Source organism: Sciurus carolinensis, chromosome 12, assembly GCF_902686445.1.
Source record: "Sciurus carolinensis chromosome 12, mSciCar1.2, whole genome shotgun sequence".
Lineage (NCBI taxonomy): Eukaryota > Metazoa > Chordata > Mammalia > Rodentia > Sciuridae > Sciurus > Sciurus carolinensis.
In genome coordinates, this window is record NC_062224.1 from 29325373 (window position 1) to 29348268 (window position 22896).

Here is a 22896-nt window from a genome sequence, read left to right on the forward strand (position 1 = left end):
TGCCAGCCACTTGACACCTTCTCTGATCACCTCATCTAAAACAACACTCTCACACTCTAGATTGTATCAATATTAAGATTCTCTACACAGCGATCACCTTTGATATTTTTTGATTATGTCTCCATTCTAAAGGTCTGTTCCCTGCACTAGAACATACAGTTTCTAAACACAGGCAGAGACTTTGAGTGTCCGACTCACTGTTGTACCCACTCACCCAGCATGTAGTAAACACTCAGTAAATACTTGTCAGATAGATAAAAGGCAGCTGATAATTTTCTGTTGCTGCAGTACTACTGAATCCTTCTAGAAAATATAATAAACCCTTTGGATTTTAGGATACTGCTCTTCGATTGTCCTTATGTTTCTAAAACGTTCTTCTGTATTTCAAAGTATGTTTCTGTGTCTCTGCTTGTAGACATCGCCATTGGCGTGCCCTTTGCAGGCAAGGATCAAAGAGGTCAAGTGCTCATTTTCAACGGGAATGAGAACGGCTTGAACATCAAGGCTTCCCAGATTCTGCAAGGGCCTTGGGCCTCACAGACTGTCCCTTCTGGATTTGGTTTTTCTCTAAGAGGCGATTCAGACATTGACAAGAATGATTACCCAGGTAAGGTTTTCTTTCTTTTCCCGTGTGAGAGTCTACTTCCTGGCAAGGTTCCATTCTCTGCAAAAGGGATCATGTGTAAGCAGTTCTCTCATAAAGACAAAGGTTGAGCTTAGACACTTTCATGAGAATTTGAAGGAAAACAAAACAAACTTCCCCTTTCCAGGCAAGAGACAATGTTAAAAGAGGCAAGATGGTTTAAAAAGCTGCAGTGGACATAAAACTTGTCAACTGTGCAGGCCCGGTTTTCATTGAAACCCTGCAGTAATTTGGTCTCTATTGACACGCAGTGTACATTAGACACCTTTCTAGAATAATTTATTTTAGCCCAGTAATTCCCATTTATGCTCACTGTTCCAATTAATCAATGTATGAACCTCAACATTTTCTGTCATAAGACTCATGTTTTTAGAGCATAAATATTTTCCAGCCATATTTTGGAACCTTCCAAAAATAGACTGAATATTTTAAGTAGAAAAAAAAAGTGATCTCTGATAGGAATCGTAAACTCTTCTTGATTACCTAAATCAAATTCAGGGTGCAAGGAAATCCATAAAGTGCTGATAGATAATTCATGTCGTGTATGCCACATGAAAATATGGGTTTGTCTTAAAGGATTATTTCAATGGTCAGAATATGTAGCAAAGAACATTAGGCTTCTGGGTTTTATGGTTCACTTTTCACTTTTATGTTGGTTATTTTAAAATGGTTTCAATAAATGCTGAGAAATCATTAATAGTTAACTGACAGCTTCAGTTGTTTATTAAAACCTTGTCTCTTCCCACCAGTGCCTCCCCTGGTTGGGAATTTTCCATATGTAGGGTTTTCTCTGGTTTGGGGCAGCAGTCCAATAAGCTGACTGTCTAAATATACATCATTAATTTCAATATGTTGGCTTTCTCTTCTCCTCTGGGATTAGGCAAAAAGGATAACATTACACATTTTTATAAATTTGCCAGAAACCTTTCACAACACCAACATAGATGTTGTAGTGGGCTCAAAGAGGATTTGCTAGTATGTTGTATTCTAATGCTTTCTACCTGTGGTACTGTCAAGAGCATTTAGTTATTTTCTTAGGCCATGATATACTAGAATAGTTAAAGATGGTTACTTTTTCTGTTTTTGGAGGGGGGCTTGGGGTCTCCTGCATAATATATTCTAATTTTAAATAAGTCAAAATTCTAGATCCCTTATGTTATTCCTACCCAACATATGTCAAGGTGATTAGTGAAATTCAACTCCTGGGTTGCAGTTTAGGTGTACAGTTAATTTGGAAATCAATTGGTATTCACTGGGCCTGAGCTAGGCTTCCTTCCCTCACTCTCAGAACCAGGGAATTTGACAGACAGAATGGCTGTGCCTTCCACCAGGCAAAGGAAGTGAAGGATGTCTTGTTCAAAAAAGGCAGTCTATCACTCAGGAGAGTAGGAGGCCGGAGAGAGAAGCTGGAGTTGGATGGAGACACCATTTTGGGTTTGGTCTCTATGATGAGGAGAATGAGAAGGCACTTTGGAAGCTTCACTCTGGCTTTGGTGTGAAGAAGAGGTTGGCAGGGAGTCCCACCAGTGTTGTTAACAGTGACTTGGATCCCAGGAATGGCAATGCAGATGTGGAGAAGTGGATGGTTGAAGAGTGCTTTGGGAAATGGAATCATTTGGTGACAGTTGTATAGAGGATGGGTGAAGGAGAGGGAGGATTTTATAATGACTTCCAGTTTTCTGGCTTTGGTGACTAGCTGGATGGTGGTGCCATTTGTCAAAACAGAAAGCACGAAGGAGGACCAGAAATGTGGAGAAAATAGTGATTTTCAAACATTGTGAGTCTGGGATAATTTTACCCACCCATGGATGGGTGGGATGCCCCCCCAAGCAGTGGGAGGCATGGGTCTCAGCCAGAACTCTAGGTGCTGAGGGAGTTGGGACTAAGGTGGTAGCTGTTCTTGACACCGGTCATGAATAATTCAGATTCAGCAAGATTTCCCTTTGGAGTCTGCTCAAAGCTTCATGACCCCTCTGAACGTGCTCAGTGTTAGTTTCTCAGTTCCACAAACTGGGTGTTCAAGACATGAAGGAATCTTCGTGCTGAACTGAGAGATAATTCTCTATCTTGGCTCTTTTCTTGCCTTTCTCCAGGCAATCCATAGAATGTAAGAATTTGGGAATTCATGAAATATTTAAGTCTTGCAAGTACAAGTCTTTTTTGGAACAGAATAATATAGTTCTTGAAAAAATTCAACATATTGCTGAATATTATGCTTGTGAATTTTAAAATATTTTATGAGGAAAATATTGTTGGCTTTTAGAAATTTTATAATCATTTGGTCTTAATTAAAAGCATTACTCGAAGAAAATGTACAGGCCCTGTAGCCCTATATTCAAGCACCTCCAGATCCCCTGATTACTTCCAGAACCTGAGCTAATTCCAGGACCAGGGTTGCTGCAAATGTACAGGTTATGCCCAGCCAACGAACAAGTGGGTGCAGATTCATATTCCAGGAGATTCCTTCCACTCAGGAAGGGGCAGGGGCACATTTTAAAATTCACATGCATTTTAAAAGTCATGTGTTCTCAGTGGCCCTGATCCAATTCTTCCATTCTAAATAGACCAGACACAAAAATCCCAGATCTCATGACTGCATCTACCTCATCACCTGTAGCATCATGAGAAAACAAATGCAAAGACAAAAGAAATTAGAAATTCTGAATTGAAACAAGTCAAACCACTTGGAATCCTTATGAAATGGAACACACCTAAGAAACTGTGCTTACCAACACTGATGACATCCATCAGGGTTACTTTTCCCATTCTTGAGATGAATGAGCTTGTTTTCCCCTTATTAGGTACCGAAATGGTTAGCAGCCATGTAGAAACAGATCGAGGTGTTGACTTTCTTTGTCCTCACTTCCTGGGCAGCCTGTTAGGAACCATCTCAAATAATGGCAGAGCATGCACTTGACTCATTGACAGCACAGTACTGTACCTGTTCTGACTGCTATTTACACAGAAAGAGTAGGGATGATTATGATGCTTTATGATTGCTTATTGTGCATTATAGCTGTTTCATCTCATACACTGGCTAGAAATAAGTTCACCTGGTTCCTGAATTAACTGAAAGCATAGACATGTAAAAAGATGCATGACCATACTTTCTAGGATGATGGGAACAGATAGCCCTCGTTTAAAATTTGACCCCCCTGCTTTCTAGCTGTGTAAGAGTAATACAATATTTTGATCTCTCTGAATTTCAGTTTCCTTTCTATAAAATTAGGTGAGAATATGCTGATGTAAGAATGAAACAATTGGATTATCATATGATCTGTTCTGCAAGTTACATATATCTTTAAGCAGGACCACTCAGCCTTCTTGTCTTTGGGAGGGAGGAATGTTAGAAAGAGCAGGAATAGGGTCAATTTATGTTGTTAATATTTTTGTAATTATAACTACTGATATAATTATAAGTCCAAAGCATACTACCATTGTGTAGAAGATAAATACAGGGCACAGTCATTAGAATATTATCATTAATCTTTCATACACACATAGATGTACTCATATATATGTGTGTGTGTGTGTTTATATTTGCTTGTATGTATATGTTTATACATATCAGGTGAGTGGTAAGATTGACACACCACTTCTTTCTTTTTGGAAAACATCAAACTAATATAAAAATAACCTTATTAAGGATAACAGGGTGGCTGTGGACAGGGGAAAGGAAAACGGGCTGTCTGATTTTGGATTCCCATCCAACACTGGTTCAATTGGCACTCAGTGGGTTATTTGACTTTTTTGAGTTTCCATGTCCTTATCTGGTATTATGGAGCCAAAAAGACCTACTTTGCTTGGGTGGGGGAGGGCAGCTTGCACTTTCTAAGTTGGGAGAGGATTTTTACAAAATGTCCTGAATAACTTAGAATAGCAAAGAAAATAAATTTGAATGCCATGCACAGAATTGAAACTACTTCCCAGTCACATTGGGTTCACATATGATTTTGAAAAACTACAGCCTAGGACATCAGAAACAAACAGACTGGGTTTTAAAATTGGACCCCACTGGTTTCTAGTTATGTAAGAGTAAGGAAATGTCTTGGCCTCTCTGAGTTTCAGTTTTCTTGTATATAGAAATAGACAAGAATATGTTGGTGTGAAAATGAGAGAAGATAACTTTATGAAATGAAGTGAGATCATATATTTAAGTTACAATGAGATTGTATAGAACTTGTTTAATAAACAGCAGCTCTTTAAACGACTTTTAAAACCAAACTGTATATATTTTGGAGGCATTCTGCACAGCTTGTTGATATTCTTTTCTTTTGCTCAAATAAGTAAACTTCCATGGGTTCCCAAGTTTAACTTACAGTGCTACATTTGCTTCCTCTGGCCCAGACAATTGGGAATATGAGAGTAAAGATGTATTTCTCTGCTAAGTAGAGAACCACTCAAAAAATTCTTCTCAGTAGAAGGTTCCCCCCAAATCATGAGGTTGTTGCCCAGTGTGATGAAATTCACTCCGCATTCCTCTTCACTCCCACCCCAAGGTGGGAGATGAGGGACCAGGGACTTCTCTCATCCCTCACTGCTGTGCTTTACAGGGTACCAGGGATGGAAGGCGCTCTTCCCTCTCAGCCATTGAAAGATATTTAATTACATATGAATCAGTTGGGAACCAGTGTGATAACAGTGGGCATTGAAGGGAAGGAACCAACGAACTGGTGTAAGTGAAAAACAGACTTGATCTTGACCAGCTGTGATGGAAAGCAGAAAAGCAGCAGCAGTAAGAAGAGGTGACTATAAAAGACCACCTGGAATTTTGAGCAGGGTACCTGAGAAAAGAACCATATCTTGGACAGACATGGGGAGAGTTGTGGAGATTCTATTACAGAAATGTGGGCAATCATTTCCCTAATGTTTAATGTATCTACCCAATACTTTTTCAGAACTTTTTTTTTTTTTTTTTTTGGTAACAAATATCGTCACTGTCACATACACAGAAATAGGAGTCATAAGTATTTTCCTTTCTAGCACCCAACTTAACTTTTCTTATTCAAAATGTAGATGTGTTTAGGTTCCCATGTTGGTGCTCATTGGAAATCGAGAATTGACCGGAAGGGTATCTTGCACACATTAATTGAGTGAAAGCATTTCAGAGGAAAAACAGCTGTGATGGTCAGGATTCCTAAAATTCAGTGATCTAGTTTAATCCCGTTAAACATAATTGCATAACAACACCATCTGTTAAATGCATAGCCCAGACATGAGAGGGTGGAGGAGGGGGAATGGCAGGTTTCGTTGAGGAGCAAAAATCTTTCAGGCAATAAAAACTGAAGGAAAACATGGGCTGGATGCCAAGACTATTACTGTTTCATTCAAGCCCACTAATATGCAATGATTATGTCATGAAGTCATTTCATACAATTACATTCAATGAAATAAAATGACCCATCATCTGTTTTAATGAGTGGTGTGTGTGTGTGTATGTGTAATGCGAGCAAATAAGTGAACAAAGAGAGAATCTACACTCAAGTGGAAATAAAGGGGTGTCTCTGCCCAAGGAGAATAATGCATTTTAATTAATTTTGAGCTTCCTTGAAATTGATCAAGTTTAGCTGAACTAAGTTCAAATCTTGTAGTAAAAGTTTATTTTTACTTCTCAAACTGCTACTCAAGTTTGTATGAAAAGCAAAACATTACATTCCTTTAGAGCAAGATTTTCATAATTTCATTATAAACACATTAGAAATTAGAATGTTACATTTCTTGTAAAAATATCTTTTGAATTTGGATTGAATTGAATTAATTATACTGAAAAAGTTCATGGACCTGAATCAAGTAGTGTCACAAAGTGGAAGTAAAAAGGAATTGGGAGTTAAAGGGCCTGAGTTCTAGAACTAATTCTCCCAACTGTGATGTTAATACCTCAACTTCTCTGGGCCTTTCTTTTTCTACCTACAAATAAAGTAGGTGTATGAATTGTTTTTTTACAATTTTTTTTAACTCTAAAATTCTTTAATTCTATTATTCCACAAATATCTAGATATTCTGCCTCCACAAATTGCTCTGCAATTTTGAGTAGATTACTAAGGATTTATCTTAAAAAAAAAAAAAAAAAAAAAGCCTTAGTGAAATTATACAAGACTATCTTAACTGTTTTTTGGAAAAAAAATCCAGACTCACAGAAAAGTTGCAAAATATGCTAGTGTCTGATAAGTCCCTCACATGGTTTCCCCTCGTAGCAACACCTTGTACCTCTGCAGTACAATGAAATATTACATGATCACTAGATCTGTTGGAAATTCTACATAATTTCATCATTTGTTCCTTTTATATTCTTTTTTTTTTTAAGCCCAGGATCCAATCTAAGATCCCTTGTTGCATTTAACTATCTCATTTGCTTAGTCTTCTCCACCTTGTCACAGATAGTACCTTGGTCATTCTTTGCTGTCACAAATTCAACACTTTTGAACGGTATTAGCCAGTTTTCAAGAGTGTCCCTGAATTTAGATTTCCAGATGTTTGCTCACAATTAGACTGAGCTTATGCATATTTGGCAAGAATACCACGTGTCATGTTGGGCCCTGCATCGTGTGCCTGGGGGTTTGTGATGTCTGTTGACTCTTGCATTTTGATCCCTTGCATAGGGTGCTATCGGCCAGGTTTCCCCAGGATGTTTTCCCCTATCTCCGAAGAGCTAATATGAGACTATACAAATATCTTGTTTCTCATTGCACTCTGGTCCACGAATCTAAGCATCCACTGATGATTCTTACCTGTAACAATTATAACCGTCCAGTTGGGATTTTCTCTTTTCATCACTCCTTCTAATTTCATTAATTGCAATTCTAACATAAGAAAAAGAATATGTCTTCCCCTCCATTTGTTTATTCACTCATTTATTTATATTGGTATGGATTCATAGATATGTATTTTAATTTATGGATCATAATCCATTGCTCTTTTTACTTTGTTCCTGAATTTGTCCCATATTTGGTGTTCAGGAACTCCTTCCAGTTACCTCCAGTATCTTTTTTTCCTTTGAAGAGTGGCATTTAGCAATCAGGAAAGATCCAGACACTAGGTATTCTCATGGCCACTAAGACTTACAATGCACTGAATTACATAGATTATCATGTTCTCATGTGTTAAAGCAATATTCTTAACCATCAACATTAGTTGAAATCAATAAACTATGTTTTTATTATTTGGTTTATATTCTGTAAGTGAGAGTTTCTGTATTTTAGTCAATTACACAATTTGGGCATTATTTGGGCAATGTTAATATTGTTCAGCTAATGTTGACAAGAGCTACCAATTTTCTTTTTTTTTAAGATGATGATGATGGTATACTATTTACAGATTATACAATGTTTAAGAGATTGTGCTTTTAGAAATACAGCTATTAATTTATTCAACAAAGATGTCTTGAAGACCTTCCATGTGCTTGGCACTGTTCTGGAAGTTGAAGATACAACACTGAATTAAATAACAACAACAAAAAATCCCACTCTTGTGGGCCTGAGTTCAAATCCTGACAGTAACAATGACTGAATGTGGGACCTTGACAAGTTTCTCTATATTCTTAAGCCTCAGTTTCCTTATTGGGAAATAGGTATAACAATGCCTAATAATAGCTTTCCTTTAAAGGAATGTTTTGAGGGTAAGTTAGATGTTATTAAGTGCTTGGCACTGTGAATAGCATCTAGTACCAGCCATTAATTAATTATAAATGACCTAATGTATTGACATATGCCAGCCCGTAGGGAACAATGTAATCAAGGAGAGAAAGCATCCGACAATTAGCTGCCCTACGAGGCAACCTATGAGAAGTTTATTTAAAAAGTCAAGAAGTAACAAATGAGTACAAAAGAGAGAATGCTTCTTGCTAAGGCAATCAAAGAAAGTTTCATGAGGACATAAGTAAAGCAGGATCCTAGATCGAGGTACAATTATAAGTAGTGATATGGAGAAGGTAACCCAGAAGAGGAACACAGCCGGAGCAAAAGTTCCTGCTTCAATTAAAAAACAGAAAAGAAAAAGACAAGTATCAATGAAGCATGTATCAATGAAGCAATTAACAGAAGTCAGAGCAGGTGAGACAGAGCAGAGGGTCACAGGTATTCAAGGTATTGTGACCATCATCTGACCCAGGTGATTTCCAATTCTTGAGAATACTTTATTATGCCTGGGAATACCACAATGTGAATTAATTATTTGACTCAGTGATACATGAGTGAGGAAAAAGGGACACAATTTTCTAGGACTACAAGGTACAGAATTTTGTTTAAGGAAGTTGGCAAGAAAAACGCTGACTCTTGGTTTTCTGTGATGAAAACATTACCTAGTATGTCTTTGTTAGTGTGCCTTGCAAAATTTTAAAGACACACATTTTTGTATTTTTTTGATCATCTAAGAAAGAAATTAAAGGGAATATCCTTTTTTAAAAGGCAATTTTTGGAAGTGATTGGTCCAAATTAATGAAAGCATAAATGGAGAAGTAAAGTTGAAAGGTAAATTGGGGATAGCTAATTAAAGGCCTTGAATAGCATGTTGAATAATTGAAACCCTATTAGGAAAATAATGAGAAAATACAGTATGTTTTAGAATTCAAAGCGATGTTTTAAGGACCTTGGTCTTAAGCAATGAGCAGAGCGAGTTGTAATAGAAAAGAAACTTGAGTTTGAAAGCCATTCAAGAATCCCAGGTGAAGGTGATAGACTGAACCAAGTGAGTGTAGTGGAGGCGTTTGAAAGTGAGAAGCCCAGGTCCACCCTCAGCTCCTGCTGGGTGAGAACTGGTGGACTAAGACCCTGCCTCCCATCCCTAGGACAACTGGGGAGCATGCTGCACACCTCTCAGGAGGTCCCGTCCATATCATTAACTTGAAATGTGCCCTTATACTTAGGAGTATGTTGGAAAATGTTTAACAACCCCCCCTCCAGAGCAAAAAAGAAAAAATCAAGATTTGGACCTTTTACCAATGTTCACAGTGTAAATAGCTCCACTACAATTGATTTCAAGCTGTATTGACTCCTTCATGTTACGAGTTATGTGATTACTATATGTACAGCTGAAATGAACCTGGCATACCTACCTACTGGTGCCCAGTCATCCATAAACACACTCCTGTTTTTATGATGTCTTCCCAAGGAGGATATCCACAGACTGAGCTTGAGAATGACTGTGGTAGTTAAAATTTGCATTTATGAAAAACAAAAATGAAAATTATCTGCAATTATTTTCAAATCCAATAGCATTATTATGCTGAGTTTTTTTCTCCCGAGGCTTAGATGAAAGCATGACAGCTTGGGAACTGTCACATCTCTGGCCAGAGATATTTCTATTTTGTTTATTCTGGTATGAAGACCTGTGGGGGTCCCTATCTGCCTTACCCCTGGTTCACCTTTGATGAGGCAGCCATATTGAAATACGGTACATCCAAGGTCACAGCGATGACTTTAAATTGAAACCCAAACTCTCTCACATGCCTGAATTATGTTCTAAAACAAGACTTCCACAAATAATAATCTTTCATACATAATTCACCCTACAGTCTGTTTCAGAGAAGATTTAAATAATATCCTACTTAAAAGTAGTAAAAAAATAGCACATTTCTCTCACCAGATAAATGGATTCTTAACTATACATGACTGTTATATCTATATGCCACAGGGCATCATTGAGCAGGAGAGAATATCATTTACCCTTGATCTTGCTTGCAAAGATACGGTTCATAAAAACGTGGTGCCTTACCATGGTTCCTTTGAGTGAGAGGAGGGGGAAGTAGCATTAGAATAAGCTATCCTCGTACTTAGCACCTCATATTTTTTCTGCCTTTCCACTGACCATTCTTTCTCTAAGTCATTTTTAACTCATTAATATGCAAATCTTAAATCACCTTTTAGTGTCATTCACTTAATGGATCCCTTTGTGTCAAAGTTTTTGTGTGCCCTGGTCATTCTTGCAGGAGTTCCCTTCCCACTGAGGAACTCAGGAATAATGTCACTTCCTCAGGAAGTCTTCCCTGGCTGAAGAGCCTTTCCCTAAAAACATGTATTTCAGATGAAAATTACACACAAGTGTTTGATTACATGATAAATGTCTCTCACCTCACCAGATTGGATGCAATATGATCTGAAAGCTAGGGCTGGATTTGGTTTTACTCACTTTGGAACTCTCGTGTTCAAAACAGTGACTGATATAAATGTGCTGGGTCAATACTGGGTGAATCAGTGGATGACTGATAGAACGAATGGGGTGAAGACATGAATGAGTGAGCAGACCATCTTCCTCACAACCACACGTCTTTGCATATAAATTATTGCTGTCTCCTCTCTACCAGTGCCTTCCAGCCCTGCTTTTATCCAGCAAGCTATTTAATTCCTGTGCAGAATGAGAATCGAAATAGAAATAGAGATGATGAAAATAAACTTTGGTATTCCTCTCCCGGGAGCACAAGGAGCTCCAAAGTGGCAGACTCATTCTTGCCAAGCATTCAACTCTTGCCCCTGGTTCTATCTTAGCTGGGAGTTTAGGTGCTAATTTGCTGTTCAAGTCACTAGATCAGGAGGGTCAGTAGCCAGCATAATGGGAAGAGCACCACACCAAGGGTAGGGGCCCATGTGATCCTTTCTTCACCCACCGTGGACCAGCTCTGCACCCTGGGACAGACTTATACCTGGGACAGACTTATAACCTTAGCTTATCCAGCCATAAAAGAAAAGTGACTAGACTAAACTACCACCAATCAGGATTGTTGTGGGCAAAATCCGCAAATTCAAAAATTACTCTACGTAGTCAATTATTCTTATTTCTTAACTCTACTGGCCAAATGGAGGTGGAGGGGTAGAATCAAGCTCTAAGGTTAAGGTCTGGGTTCTTTGCTCCAGACCCATTCCTGTGCTATAAGGTGATTATTTAGGTAATCTATATCTAAAACCACTTCTAAATGATAGATGGGCAATTTTCAAAATAATCAGTGTAGTGAGAAAATCCTCTTCAATCCTTTCTATATGCAAACGTTGTCACAGAATATTCTTCTTTCTGTAGGTCAATCATTTGACATATTTTACTGACATTTTCCTGTGATGACATTAGTGCTTGTAACCTGAAATCTATCAACCCTAAAAGTTGCTCATAAGAGGATGCAAAAACAACAAAAATCCTGGAGTCTGACCAGATCTCAGATGAAACTATGGATTAGTGAAGCTCATTTGGGGATGCTCAGTTCTTCTCTGCCTCAGGTTCTTTCCTTTCTGTCCCTAAAAGCTGCCTCACACCAATTGTAAAAATGTGTACTATTTCCCTTACTCAAATGTGCGCTGGAGAAGGATTTAATAATAATATCCTCCTCTGCATAGGAGTGATTAAAGAGAAGTAGGTCTCACCTAGAGACTTTGATTCAGTGGGTCCTGGTCGGTGTTTTTAACATGACCCGTTGGCAAGTTGATTGATGGACACTAAGTACCTCAAGTGCTGGGAGTGCCCATATACTAGCTCTCTGCAGAACCCTACCTGTCCAGGTAGGGAAGAGCCTAGCTACTGGTGGGTGCTCAGTGAAGAGTTGCTGACTGGGCTGGGAATATAGCTCAGTTGGTGAGTGCTTGCTTTGCAAGCACAAGGCCCTGGGTTCAATCCCCAGCACCACAAAAAAAAAAAAAAAAAGTTGCTGACTGAGGGTACCCAGCACAGGAAACCACTGGTCTGAATGTTCTTCCCTTCCCGGATGCTTCCCTTGCAAATTTGCACATTTGTCTCCTAGGGTATTGGTTTGCATGGGCTACCATAACAAAGTACCATGGACTGGGTAGTTGAAGCAACACTCAGGACTTTTCTTTCCTCCCAGTTGTGTGAATTAGAAACCCCAAATCAAGGTGTCCACAGGGTTGGTTTATTCCAAGGCTCACTCTTTGTTTTGTAACTGACCATTGACTCTCTGTATCTTCCATGGTCTTCCCTCTGTGTGTGTCCTGATTTCCTCTGATAACACCAGCCCTACTGGATTAGGGCTCACCCATGTGACTCATTTTTAATTCATTACCTCTTTAAGACCCTCTCCCCAAATCCATACACATACAGAAGTACTATAAGCTAGAACTTCCACACATGACTTGGGAATGGACACAATTCTGCCTACAACACTTAGCAAACCTATAAAGCCCCACAAAGTTCTAATCATGAGTTTATCCATCAGGCTGGTCATGAAGGGAAGTGTCTTGTGAGCTGCTAGACTCTTCTGGAGCCTACAACCATTCCCAATAGTAGATACTTATAAATGACCTACTGGTCCTACAGAAATGAACTTTTCTCTAGGACATTCAGCACATATATTGTTTATTGGTGTGGCCATGACAAGGATACAGTGAAATGTCTTTGACGCAGTGACATGGAATTCAGCAAGTGGATCAACAGACCAGAGAAGGGGAAGAAATAATCCTTGCAGCCACAGGATGCTAATAACGTACAGAAAACTATTTTCATAAGGCAGACTCATCGTTTGATATTTCGCTCTTATTTTTTTTGTGGGATTTTTTTAAAGGAAAGCAAACGCTTAGTAAATTAGAATGTTGCAACTTAATACCATGTTCAAGCTCATAAATGTTTTTCTTCAGAGTTCATTTGGAAGCATTTCAGACAGATTGTTAGGATTATTACTTTCTGGGATAAAAATCATGCATTTTTTTTTCAAACATTTCTTCCTCAACTCATAACCTTCCCCTCAGTAATATTTTGTATGTTGCAATAAAAAAGCCAGGAAGAAAGGCAGCCTCTGTCTATTTTTAGATTAACACATTTGCCAGACTTAAGGAGACTTATCTAAATGCCTCCTTCCCACAGACTAGAGCTGTTTTTCTAGCACCAGACTCACCAATGTCATAGCCCACTCACAAGGGGACATTGCCAGATTTACATGCCATCTTTAACCACAGCATTTCATAGCATGTCTCTAATCCTGTTATTTCTCTTAATATCATCATTGTCTGAGACTGAACAGACCTTGGTAGGTCCAAGTGAATGACTCTACTTGACAGCCTTCATTCATCTTAAAACGCTTGGGTGCCTGAGGAAGAAGCTAACCACAAATGGAGCCTGGTCAGTGACAGGCAGTGGCTGGAGGTGACTCCATGAGGTGAAGGCAGCAGCAATGCCCAGACAGGAGCCATGAGTTGTAGAGTAGAGTCACAGAGGTGACGTGCAGGGTGTCCCATAGAGGACTGATAAAACCAGGGAGAGTGTTAGAAACTGACCATCCATCAATAGAGGCAAGAAGAGACCCTCACCTGCAGGAAGAATTTTGTGTCAAGAGACTAAGATGAGTCCTGGATTGTACACAGAGCATAGAGAATGCAGTTGTCCCCAACAAATTCTCCTGCGCTCTTGGCTTTCCCATGTAAAACCCTTAAAGGCTTCACCAGAGAAGTGACAATGAACAGTGACTTCTCCAAGGTTGTTCAGAAAGCCAGCAGCAGAGTGGACTGGAATGTAGATTTCCTAGCTTTTACCCTTCATTCATTAACTTTCCACCTGAAGAACTACACTGCATTTAAAAGAGGGATTCGAAGGCTGTCGAGAGATTCAACAAGAGACAATATGTAAATCAAAATTGGCTTGTAGATACACAAAAACCTGTATACAAGTATTTACAGTGCCTTTTCAAAACCCAGAAATAACTCAGGGGTCCCTTGGACAGAATGGACAATCAAATTGTGGATCATCCAGGGCCACACGCAGTGGGACACCACTCAGCAACAAGTGGAGTGAATTCCAGACACGCACAACATCATGAGTGAATCTCAGACACACCAAGGTGAGTGGAGGAAGCCAGATCTGAAAGGCTGCATACTACACGTGTCATTCTGGAACAGATTGGTGGATGCCAGGCAGTAGGCATCAGGGCAGGTTGGACTGCAAAGTTGCTTGGGGACGTTCTGGGATGATGGACTGACTGTGGTATATTTTAGCTGTGGTATTAGTTACATGACTGAATGCTGTTATGAAAGCTCTCAGTCTATTTATAAAAAAGAATGAAATTTACTATGGCAAAATATATTGCAATTTTTAAAAAACCTTAAGGAGAGAAAAAAAAGCCTGTAATATGCTGCTAGGAGGCACCATGGTAAGCAGGTAGGAGTGTGGCTCAGCCCAGAATATCCAGGCTTCAAACTGGGCCCCGCCTCTCTGTCACTCCCCTTCCTCAACATCGTCATTATTTAACACCCATAAAGTGGGCATAATAAAAGTATCTTCCCCACGAGATCGTTGCAACAAAGGAGTTAAAGTAGTTCCCTCTTGACCATGGGGGATACATTCCAAAACCCCTGGTGGATTCCTAAAGTTGCTTATGATTTTACCTTGTATATTCTGGGGTTTTTTTTCCCTTATGCATAATTGTGATAAAGTTTAACTTATAAATTAGGCACAGTAAGTGATTAATAACAATAACTAGTAAAATATAACAATTGTAACAATATACTATCATAAAAGTTACGTAAACGTGGTCTCCCCCTCTAAACACCTTATTGCACTGGAATCACTCTTCTTGTGATGGTGGGATATGGTACAAAGCTTACAAGATGAGGTGATGATAGATGACACAGGCCTTGTGATTTAGTGTCAGGCTACTCTGTGAGGGTTACTTGACCACAAACACTGTGACACTGTGATAGTCAATCTGATAACCAAGATGGCTACTGAGTGACTGATGAACAGATAGCATCTATAGTGTGGATACTCTGGACACAGAAATGATCCAGGGCAGGATGGAGCCTCTGTTACAAGATTTCCTCATGCTTACTCAGAAGGGCGCACAATTTAAAACACACATATTTTAATTTCTGGAATTTTCCATGTATGGATTTATAAATTCATAAATATATCACTGTCGCCACCCGCAGCATTTGCTACCGCCTGCAGCAACAATTGCGCGGGTATTTTTCGGAGGTGGACTGGAAACTGAGCTACTTCTATTATCTTTCTCTTTAGTGCGCTGCTTTCTTGCTTATTTGCTAATTCTCTAGCTTATAGAGGAAGAAAGGCTTTGAGAAGAGAAAGAGAGAGAGGCTTTGCATAAGAGAGAAAGAGAGACTTTGCTTAAGAGAGAGAGACTACACTTTGAGATCTATATCTTCTTAAAGTCCTGCATCCTGCAAACTAAAGGTGCTAGCTATCAGAGGTGCTTCTTCTGTGATCTGCCATCTGCCTTCTGCCTTCTGCATCTATCAGAGGTGCTGCTTGTACAACGGTGCTTCCTATAGGTGTGTGTCTTATATACCTAAGGCAGCCAATCAGCTTAGGATTAGCACAATTGAGGCACACCCCTCAGTACCAATCAAGAAAGAAAAATGAGGAATATCTGTTGACCACTAACGCAGAGGAGACATTAACTAATCAGGCAAAAGTAGATCATGCCGTGTTAACACTAGTTATGCGCCACCTCTTGGCTCAATGCCAGCCGCCATCTTAGGGTTAGCCAAACGTGTCTTCTGCATATCACTACAGTTTTATATATTCATATTAAATGAATATATAAATATTTGTTCAATATTTTCAGATCACAGTTGACTGCAAGTAACAAACTACAGAAAATGAAACTGCTCATAAGGGAGGATTACTCTAATTGCATTTTAAATGATTAGAATGTAAGCTTTTTGTTTGACATTTCCTGTGCAATTGTGCAATATATCTCAGGATAAATGCCGAGAAGTGCAAATTCTATGCATTGTCACACCTACCAACAAACTACCTTCCAAGAAAATTATATACCAGTTTATTCTCCCACAAACAGAACAAGCGGGTTTTGTGTGGTGCGGTAGCTTGGACCACTCTGGTGGCATCACCCTCCCTGTGTGCATCACCCTCTGCAGTTGCAGGACACCAGGTGCAGCTGCTGGTCCTGGCCTTGTGGCGGCTTCCCTTGGGACCAGCACTCTGCAGGGCCAGCCTGACCCCAGGCCTTGTGCGTAGCCTGCACAATGGACCTCAGTTAGAGGAGTGGACACTGGGAGAGGGATTCCCAGAGCCAGGTGTTGCAGATCACACTGGTCCCAAGTTTGACATCCATATGCTGGTTTCACTTCTGAGGCAAGAAAATGCAAGAGACATTTGTATGATCAAGATTCCTCCAGAAATGAGATATACAGATTACTTTGTGATTGGTAATGGAACTTCCACCTGACACTTACATGCCTTGGCTTACTATATTGTGAATATGTACAAACACCTGAAACTGTAAAAGTGAACTTTATGTTAAGACGGAAGGGAAGGGTACCCATGACTGACTTTGTGTGGATTTTGCGTGGTGATTCGTTCGATGCTTCCCGAAACCAGAGAAACCTATGAATTACAGAAATTATGGACCCTATGTTATGATGACCAGTTAGCTCAGATAGCACCTGAGACATTTCCTGAAGACTTCATTCTTGGACTAGAAGATGACATTTCATTCCTGACTCCAGTAGCGTTCAAGTGTGAATAAACTTAGATGAATTGCTTTAGTCATTAAAAAAAAAAAAAAATAGAGCATGTAAGTTTTTTGTCCTCTGCTCTGTGCCAACACTGCCTAGTTCTAATCTTTTCATCATTTCCAATTTGAAAGGCTGAAAATGATATTTCATTGACCTTTCTTTTGTATTCCTTTGATGACCAGTGAGGTTGAATATCTTTTGATCATAAGTATTTTTACGTGAATTGCCTGTGTATAATCTTTTTATTAGAATGTTTATAGTTTTATTAATTTTTAGGAGTTTGTTATAAATTTGGCATCATAATGATAATTAACATTTATTTTTTATTAGGTGCCAGACACTCTACTAAGCACTAAAAGATATTAACTAGCATTTGATGGAGCATACACTTTGTAAACATTTCCCTGCCTCTGTCACTTTTCTTTTAACTTTGCTTAACTTTTATGTTTTCTGAAGAAGTTAAAATTTTATAAATTCCTTTATGATTGCTATGTTTTTGGTGATATTTAAGGAGGTCTTTCCTTTTGAGTAATTGTAATCATTTTATTCAACTAGTGTTTTTATGTTCCTGTGTTTCTCATTTACTTGGAAGTTCTTTATAGCAATTCTCATTGGAGAAGTATTCTAAAACAGTAAATATATTTTTTGTACCAGGGATTGAACCCAGGGGTGCTTAACCACTTAACCAGGTCCCTAGTCCTTTTTATCTTTTGAGACAGGGCCTCACTAGATTGCTCACAGCCTTGCTAAATTAATTGCTGAGGTTGACTTTGAACCTGCTATCCTCCTGCTTCAGCCTCCTGAGCTGCTGGGATTATAGGCGTGCATGACCATGCCCAGCTAATAAATGTTTTTAATCCCAAAATGAAAAAAGGAGATATCTGATGGCATTTGTAGCAATAATCTTCAATCTCCATCAACAAGACAGAGAGTGAAAGGTGAGAAAATGGTCCTGGGGGAGGTGATAGGTGGGAAAGGCTGATGGCTTATGGAATGTAGGTGCTGGAGAGGTCACAGAGACTTCTCCCATGAAATGACTCTGGGTGCTTCTTTAATACTGGCCCCTCTCTTCCCCCTGTCTGCCTGTTCTGTGTGCCACTTCTCCTAAGAAATCTCCTCTCTCCATCTCCCTGTACCCTTACCCTGTGCACCTGACCCAAACCTCAAAGACACATTCAAAACAGAGCTCATGTTTTCAAATAGCACTTCTTCCAATGCTAAGATTTCCTTCACTGTTAGTGAAATCAGATTCAACAATCCAAGCACTACTTTAAAGACTTGGCTCTTCTTTCTCGCTTAAGAATAACAGTTTTGGAGAATGAAATACAAAACAAAGGTGTAATACATCTCCTATGACCTCACATATTTAGGGTGATTTTTTCTTGCCAACTGATCCTGTGTTTATGCTAACAGCCCTTTTGTTTCCTTAAAAGTACTCAGTTATTCCATCGAAAGCCAAAAGGAAAATAAACTCTGTTTCTCAGGCAATGTGAGGCAACAAGAAAGGCCTTGAGCACTTTGAGAATATTTTTTGATTGAGTGGAAAGAACCAATTATAGTTGCCAGTTATTTCTTCCAGGGGGGCAGAAAAAATAGTGTCTGTGTAGAAGGAGGGAAAAGTGTTTCTTTTGTTTTTAGATCTGCCTTTAAGACATTTCTGTAAGAAAGACAAGTAAACATTGTGAGACCTGTTATCTCAAAGAAAGGAAAAAGGTTCACAGAGATATGAATTCAAAGATTAGCACGAAAATTATTTTGTCTCTAGATTATCATTTAAATTCTTAAACACAGAATTAAGCAAGAATTTTCAAAGTGTTTCTACATGTGTGTATGTATACACACAAATATATACATACAAACATAATTGTACATGTATACATGTCTGTAGCATATATTAAAGTATATGCACATAAACATGCTACATATATGCAATATATATGGAATATATATATATATATATATAGAGAGAGAGAGAGAGAGAGAGAGAGAGAGAGAGAGAACTACTACATAGTACTTATCAAAACCAATCACATTTTTTGGAAATACAAATTGGTTAGAAACACAAACCAGCAAATCAATTCTTCTCCTCTAGAGAGATCTGACCAATTTAAGATCCCGAGTATAAATTCTCTGACCTTTTCCAGCAGGCACAATACCAAGGTGGTGTCTCAAAAGACAAACATACTTTTGTGGTAGATAACTGTTTTCTTGGCCTCTAAAGAACCATGGCCACATTCTTATGAAGAAAATTGTGGCCTATTTTGCCAGTTATTTTCTCTTTCCAGAGTAGGAAAATTCCCACCCTAAGGCATAGGAATTAAAGTTTCTAAAGGAAAAGTTCTCTTCCTCAGGACCATCAGGAGGTATCTCAAACGCTCTCCTCTAATTCCAATCTGGTTGTGATAAATCCTCTCTATTACTTTCTAGAATCTAGGATATGTACGTGTATGTGTGTGTGTGTGTGTGTGTGTATGTACACACGTTTCTCTCAATACCTTGAAGTACACATGCAAGAGTCTAGCAGAATTTAAATGTGCTTTACAGTTAAACACATCTGAATAACGGTCTCATTTTTTTCATCCCTCTTATCTTTTGTGTATTATCCCATTACTACTTACTCTCCTACTCAGCAGGCATTTACAAGGTCTCTCTACTCTGTATCTGACAAAGTACCTGATAATGTGGGTGCAAAGAGGATTTCTTTCTTCATTTATTTCAACCCATACCAATCTATGAAGTATTGGGGACATGCAATCCTAAAGATTCCTGCTCTGCAATGGTTTATGATCTTATTTTCTTTGCTATCCAGGGAGTCCATTCATAAATTTCTCCTGTTATTTATGCAAGTTCTACTCTTAGTGTATAAATAACCATCTTACTCAGAGTCAAGAGCACAGTTTGTAGTTCCTCTTGAATCAGTTTTCATAATGGAGCACTCCTGTCTGGTGTCAGGTCAACACATATGGATTTAGACCAGGGCCTCTTGTGTTCCACTTGTCTAAATATGGGAATCTGTGATTTCACAGGATGGACTGAGTTCATGGGTCTGAAAATCAGTGGCTCCTTTACCTGTGACATAGAATAATGCATTGATATGCTAAAAGAGGCAAATGTAACAAAAATGCATGAGAAAATCATTGAAAAAGTTGAAATTCTGATATAATTTATCATTGTAATTTTAAATATTGGTAGACTTAGAAACTTTGGTATCTGGCTTCAAAGATTGAAGTCCTTAAACAGAGTTTTATTCCATGAGCCATAGTTGACCATTTGCTTAATGTTTTTTTTAATTTCACGAATACTGAGCTCTTTAGATGACATCTGTTTGACATATCTGAGCATTAGCATAGGTATCTTTTTAAATGCAGAGATTAGACATCAAAATTCTGAGCCTATTGCTGTAATCTGATTGTGTTATCTATAAGACATCTTACTGTGGTTTTGATCTTAAAGATGTTTGAGTTCACTTAAAAAAAAATTTTTTTAACTAGAATTTTTGTGTCTTAGGTTGAATTGTCACAGAGCAGATAGTAACACAAGGATTAGAAAACAAGTGGTTGGTTTGAGAAATGATCTCCAGAAATACTGGCAAGGGAGTAAGGAAGAAACACATGGGACTTATTTTTTTTTTTTTTTTTTTTTTTTAAATCACGGTAGCTGCCACTATGGACAACTGGAACTCCACCTGGGTGGGAAAATCAGTTGGGGACAAACATGTCTGAAAGACCCCACTTGAGGGACAGGAAGTTGTACTAGTTTTCATTTTTGATAAGTGGCCAAAGACCATTCCCACAGGCACTGAGCCCTCAGGAGGAGAATCAGGTGCTTGCTGTCGGGAAAGGTGGGTGCTGAGGTGGCTGTAAATCATTCTGCCCTGCTGGAGCAACAAACTCAGGTCCCTTTCCCTCCTTTTTGGTTTTTTGGGGGGTTTGATGTTTTTTTCTATTTTCATTTCTGCTTTATTATTAAATCGAACCAATTATAATATCAACTGTTTTCCTCTGGTTGGCCCTTGTTTCTACAAAATCCGGTTTTGTTACATCTGAATTTTACTCTGTAGATTTAGCTATTATCATTCCTATTTGTGTTGGATTGCTTCCACCAAGAATGAACTTTGTAAATTAGGTTGAGAAAACAGGTGTTTTCACCTATATACTAACCAATCATTAAAAAGCCCCAAGACAACTGTTAGTGCTACTCCTCCAAATACTCCAGAATCATCTGTTACTGTAACCCAGCTTCACCTCTGACCTGGTTGTTGAACTTTAGTAAATTTATAGCATAGCCTTCTTAAGCCTCAGTTTACTCATCTGCAATTCTGTACTAATGATAGAAACTTCCTGACTTCTTGTTAGGAATCAAGAATTTTTGGTGACAAATAAGTGTTCAATCAATATGGGCTATTTATTATTATTGCTTTGTGATTTAAGATCATTAGGATATATGTCACTTATTTCACTGACTACTGATTGCTTTGCTTTGCTAAAAGCATACTCACCATCCATATTGTCTTTAAACTGCAAATGGTTGTGTCAGAATGACAATTAGATGTCCCCCTCCAGAGGTAATCATCCTGGATTGTGGCTGGTAAGGGTATAATAAGACACTATGCATAATGAGCCTGGGACTTAGTAGACACTGCACACTGCTTTGTCCCTTTTCCTCTCCTTGGAATGTGTGCCTTGAGTCTCGAGGATAGGAAAAATGACGTTATGTTGAATTTCGTAAGCACTTCTAGAAAGATGGCTTCCCTGAGTGCTGAAGGATTTGAGATCAGTTAACTCTCCTGTCATATCTAGTTGCTTATCCTGACACTCCAATATCCTTTCCAAAATGTCTTAAGAAAGATTTGATCTGTTATTCTTCTTCAACGGCTCTTACTCTGCAATCAGCACCTCCGGATGTTCATGTGCTACTTATGGTGCTGAGCTTAGTACAGGGTGAGTACCCCTGATCAGAAGTGTTTAGGATCCCCAGCATGGGGAGGTGTTGAAATATTTGCATATACATAATGAGATATCTTGGGGATGTGACCCAAGTCTAAACATGGAATTCACTTACATTTTATATACATCTTATACAAGTAAACTGAAGGTAACTTTATACAATATTTGTAATCATTTCGTGCCTGAAACAGTGTCATAGTGTGGCATTTTCCACTTGTGTGCCATGTCAGCGCTCCAAAAGTCTTGGCATTTGGAGCATTTTGAATTTTGGATTTTTGCATCAGGAATGTTCAACCTATGGATTGTTTCTATAAACTGTGCATGTATTTTTTGTTTTTATGTTTTTTAGATTTACTTGTGGGTGCGTTTGGAACAGGAAAAGTAGCTGTTTACAGGTATGTGGTCGATGGTATGCAAATTCTAATTGTTTTAGGTACATTTTCTTTATGTCGATAGTTTTGCATTATAAACCTATTTTAACTATTCTGGAAAATACTTAGATGCTCTTTTAAAATCTGGAGGTATTTCAGCCCTCCATGTTTAGCCTTTCATCCTTCTGTATTTTTATTTTCATACTTGATGATCAAACTTCCAGCCCCTACCAGTGTTACATTAAATAAAATTTGAAACTCAGTAAATCATAAAATGAGCCACTTTTTAAATGTTATTGTGTTTGAATTTTGGAAATCATTTAAATGAGCAGTTCTAGAGGAGTTTGGAGTGGGAAATTTCCTCTTTACCCTGGATGCTATAATGGAGTGTGGACACTAAGTTAAGGAATAGAATATACCATGAACTGGTAGCCTTTAAACGTAAGTGCTGATCAGTATTTGAAATGCAACAGGCATGGAATTCAAGCCAAGCCATTCCACCTACTCACTAATTTGTA

At 38.6% G+C, this 22896-nt stretch overlaps 1 protein-coding gene and 1 pseudogene across 1 annotated transcript in view; both read left to right on the forward strand.

The window, feature by feature from the left end:
- Itga8 (integrin subunit alpha 8) overlaps positions 1 to 22896 on the forward strand; it is a 178277-nt gene that overhangs the window by 67949 nt on the left and 87432 nt on the right. The window contains exons 13-14 of the mRNA XM_047521245.1: positions 416 to 607; positions 22357 to 22402. Coding sequence (XP_047377201.1) covers positions 416 to 607; positions 22357 to 22402 — 238 coding nt within the window. The remainder of the gene's footprint in view (positions 1 to 415; positions 608 to 22356; positions 22403 to 22896) is intronic.
- Positions 13943 to 17072, forward strand: LOC124961872 (mitochondrial assembly of ribosomal large subunit protein 1-like; annotated as a pseudogene).